Source organism: Cucurbita pepo, chromosome LG17, assembly GCF_002806865.2.
Source record: "Cucurbita pepo subsp. pepo cultivar mu-cu-16 chromosome LG17, ASM280686v2, whole genome shotgun sequence".
Lineage (NCBI taxonomy): Eukaryota > Viridiplantae > Streptophyta > Magnoliopsida > Cucurbitales > Cucurbitaceae > Cucurbita > Cucurbita pepo.
In genome coordinates this window covers 406664-411022 of record NC_036654.1, presented here as the reverse complement: position 1 = coordinate 411022, position 4359 = coordinate 406664, and the positions used below count along the sequence as shown (strand labels likewise).

General features: G+C 42.3%; 2 protein-coding genes across 6 annotated transcripts in view; one reads left to right on the top strand and one right to left on the bottom strand.

Moving 5' to 3' along the window:
- Positions 1 to 68: 68 nt before the first annotated feature.
- Positions 69 to 566, top strand: LOC111779059 (huntingtin-interacting protein K-like; the record flags this gene model as incomplete). Its single annotated transcript, XM_023659115.1, is given in 2 exon segments — positions 69 to 135; positions 231 to 566. Coding segments are annotated over 2 exon segments (148 nt in total), but the record flags the coding sequence as incomplete, so codon positions are not given.
- A 397-nt stretch (positions 567 to 963) lies between these two features.
- The window catches only part of LOC111778099, a 4017-nt gene continuing 621 nt past the window's right edge, over positions 964 to 4359 (bottom strand). The window contains exons 2-9 of one of the 5 annotated variants that reach the window (XM_023657748.1): positions 3609 to 4123; positions 3038 to 3452; positions 2616 to 2963; positions 2193 to 2505; positions 1947 to 1987; positions 1758 to 1826; positions 1556 to 1656; positions 964 to 1262 (exon numbers count right to left, since the gene is read on the bottom strand). In XM_023657748.1, coding sequence (XP_023513516.1) covers positions 1175 to 1262; positions 1556 to 1656; positions 1758 to 1826; positions 1947 to 1987; positions 2193 to 2505; positions 2616 to 2963; positions 3038 to 3452; positions 3609 to 4072 — 1839 coding nt within the window. In that variant the 5' untranslated portion in view covers positions 4073 to 4123 and the 3' untranslated portion in view covers positions 964 to 1174. The other 4 variants (XM_023657749.1, XM_023657747.1, XM_023657746.1 and 1 more) reach the window with 4 other exon arrangements.

Genomic DNA, 4359 nt, shown 5'->3' with positions numbered 1-4359 from the left:
TTGTTTATTAAGTATTTAGCATGGAGTGTTTACCAAGAAGTAGTAGTTGTTGTCTTTGCTTCTTTCAGAGAGAAAGAGCTAGCAGCTGTCAAGATAAATGCAGCTGAGGTTGACATAATCGCAAGCGAACTTGAGGTTAAATTAACATTTTTTGCCATGTTTCTCATGTTCAATGCAGATATAACAGCTTATCTAATCCATCCCCGGATCTGTTGTTGTAATGTTTACAGTTGGACAAGAAGATTGTCGAGACAACCTTGCGAGAGCACGAAGGCGACGCGGTTGCTGCTGTACGCCATTTACTGTGCTGACCTCTGTATTCTTCACTACTTCAAGGTTTACGGGGTAAACTTTTCTGAGAATCATAGAACCATAGGATTTGTGGCGGAAATGCACTTTGTGTGCTTCACTTTTTTCCCTCTTTTTTGAGAACTCTGCAAACCTTTAACGTGATTTCTAATCCTTGTGGAACACATCAGATTGCCTTTAAGCCATTTGGCGAACTGGTAGGTGTTGTAGGATAAGGACTCAATATGTTCACGGGTTTGGTTTGCCATTGCCCCCATTAATGATTCCTTTAAAGATGAGAAGTTTTATTATGGAAACCAAACAGAAGAGTCCAAAACGAAGAGGAGGATGACGACCGACAAGGCTGTTTCCACCACAAATACAAATACAATACAATGAGAGAGAGAAAGAAAAGAAAAGAATTGTGGCAGTTTGTGCTTTCAATCTTTGTACAACTTTTTGAGAAGTGGTCTGAAACTCATTTACACCAACTGGGTGACATTTTAACATATTCCCAATCAAAACAACACTGCCTACCTGACAACAAAAACCCTCTTCCTCCCAAAAAAAAAAAAAAAAAAAAAGTTTTTTTTTTTTTTTTTTTTTTTATATAAAATTATTATTATGATACTNCTTTTTATATATAAAATTATTATTATGATACTTTACTTTATAAAAGAAGGGGAAGAAAAAAAAAAGACACCACCCACCCATCACCACCACCACCACCACCATGAAGCTCGGCCCAGCTGATAAGAGACACTGCCACTCTGAGAAGTCTTTTTGGTTTCTCCAATGGCAAACCATACATTACCATAATGGGAGGGGAAGTCCTTTAAACCTATGCTCTGCTCTCACCAACTATCAACCACTTATAAGAACCTTTTCAAGTCTCTTTTGGGGTTTTATGTTTCCTTTTGAGGGTTATTATCTCCACCAAAACGAGCTGCCTGTAATTGACTAGCAAACTTCCTCTGCACCTCTCTCAGCCTTTCTATCAGACCCTGGAATGATGGCCGGTTTGCAGGTTCGCTGTTGTTCACACATAACAAACTGCACGTGAACTCGTTTGATAATCATTTTGGTTTTCTTTTTTTTTTTTTCATTTTCAGACAACCCAGAAGAAACCATAATGGAGTAAGTAAAGAAACGATAAAAAAGAAAGAAAANTTTTTTATCGGTACCAGACATTTCAATCAGCCTATGGAGAATGCTTCGGAAACATAAATAAAAAATGTTAAACCAAGATTGGTAGTGGAGAACGAACCGTGGGAGGAATTCCGTGACTATGCAAAGACGCTGAGGCGAAGTCACAACTCCCATAAAGAGAAGAATGTTCGGGTGTCGGAGTTTTTTCATCAGGGATACCTTCATAAAGTCGAAGTTAGCTCGAAGAATAGACATTTTATTGCCCGCAGGCAGACCATGGCAGAGAAGTTAGTTAGCTCTAAAGAGAGAAGCTTGCATACCTCCTGTCTGAAGGAGAGAATCACATCATCTGAATACTCTTGTTTGGAGAACACTTTAACGGCAACGTCCTGCAAGAACAGTTCAAATCGACATTCAAAAATCGATATTACAAAAGTTCCTAATGAATCTGATAATCCCAGATGACACAACACCACAATTGAAGCAATTGAAAGGATAAGCGAACATACTGATCCATACCACAGCGCATGATAGACAGTTCCACAAGAACCTGCAGAGATGAAGGCAAGTCATGCATTAAAATCTGAATTTCGGACGAATAGTTTTACGAGCTCCTGAATTGTGTCCCAAAGATGGTAAANCGAATTTCGGACAAATAGTTTTACGAGCTCCTGAATTGTGTCCCAAAGATGGTAAAGCTGAAACAAAATGGTGTATGCATACACAACCCAATCACTCCAAAGACCATCACATACCTTGCCCTATTTGCTCTCCAATAGTAAGGTCTTCCCACAAGATTTCAAAATCCAAGCAGTCTGTTTCCGAGTCGACCTTGTTGACAGCACTACTACTGGTACTTCCACAGCTACTGGCACTGCTTGTGCTGTTAACATTGAACGATGACCAGGATCCCGAGGCCTCGTTATTGGCTGCTCGATGACCGTCGTTTTGCTGCATTTCTGGTCTCCCAGATGGAGAGCAACTCTTATGATTTGCTGGTTCAGCTTCTTGATCATTTTGTAACCAAGGCCAGGCAAAATGGCCTGCCCTTGCTTCAGATCCTCCTTCCTGCTCGGTCCCTTTNAAGAGCAACTCTTATGATTTGCTGGTTCAACTTCTTGATCATTTTGTAACCAAGGCCAGGCAAAACGGCCTGCCCTTGCTTCAGATCCTCCTTCCTGCTCGGTCCCTTTCCACGGCCACGATAAGCCCTTCTTAGCAATCCACTCTTCTGCTTTTGAGGATAACATCTTCTGAATGGTAGGCTTTCCTTTAACCTCATCATCATGATTCCTGACCTGTTTGCCAGATAATTGCTCTTCAACCTGGGAAAACTCACCATGCGTCGTGGAATCTCCACGAGGTGTGCTAGCTCCACTTGAATTTGCGTCCTCCCGATGGTCACGAAGAGTTGCATCTGGAAAGCCATGATCAGAGTGATAACCATCTCCGCTTCCACCTTCACGATCCAAGCTGTTTTCTCCAGTTCGAATTTTGGACTTGACTTTGTTGCTTACCTTTGATGCCTGTCTCAGAGTTGCAAACTATCAAGATGCGCACACAACAACAAATCACAGAAAAATGGAACCAAAAGACTAACCAAGTTTGATAACTTTGAAGCAATTGCTACTTGCAGAGGCTGCTGAGGATCAAGACCAAGTTTAGTTGAAACCGTGCTTCTTGATCGGACAATGCTTGAATCTGCATCCTGCTGTTTAGAACCTGCTGCTAAAGGAATCTTCAACTCTTGAAATGGCCGTGAGTCGCTCGATATACAGATGATCCCGACCAATACACCATCATCGTAGAAGGGAGTGTCGGTGGCAACAACTATAAACTTCTGCCCCATCTTGTTCTTCACAGGGAAGTGACCAGTCCAATGCTTACCCGCCATAACACGAAGAATTACATCATTTGCAAAGGCAAAGTCCTCAGAGTCTACTAGAAGCGCAATGCCATCCTGGCCGAGAGCCTCCGCCGCAGAATATCCATACACGATTTCAGCAGCTCGGTTCCTACATAGATTAATATTCTGAAAAATCACTTCCCAAAGAAAATTACAAAGCAAGAAAACGAAGCAATATCCAGGAAGCTATCGAATGAATCATCAATCTAATCTAAAAACGAAAGAATTGTCACGAGAAGATGGTCAACGGAAAGGGGCAGCGCACCAGTAAATTATGCGATAATTTAGGTCTAAAATATGAACAGACTGTCCCATTGACTGCAAGATATTGAGATACTGTTTGTTGGTGAAATTAACGGCGGCGGGGCCAGAGCCGCCGCTGGTTCCGACTCCGGCGGCGGCATTCGAGGGTTCACAAGTCCTACTCTCCCTCTGAAGTGGAGAAGAATGCCGAAACGAGGAAGAGCCTTTCTTCCACGCCGCCGCGGCGCTGTCTGAACCTCCAGCAGCGCCACCTCTCCTCTGAGCCGCAGCAAATCTAGAGCGCTGAGGCGATATCGATTGAGAACGCTGATGGTGATGATGATGATACTGGATTTGGTGGTCAGAGTTCGAGTCAGCGGAAGTTCCAGAGAGAAGAAATTTGGACATTTCCTTCTTGAGATGGGCTTGACCCTCCTCCAGCTCTTGGATCTTCCTCAGAAGCTCCTCTGCTGGTGGAGTTCCCATAAAAACCAACAACAACGGATCAATACAACAACAACACTCCCACCGCGTATTCTTGGAGATCAAAACAAAAACAACAGCAACAAAAAAACAATGTTCAAAGAAACAAAACACAGAAACTAGAACAAATAATGCTCCCTATTGCAGTTGCAAAGCCCTGCACCAGATTCAAACTACTCCTTCCCCTTCAATCTACCTTTGATCTTTCAAATCTCTTCCTTGTTCAAAAATGAGCATGAACAAGCACAAAGATAAAGAGATTTCAGTTTGTACCAAGACAAAAAAAAAAA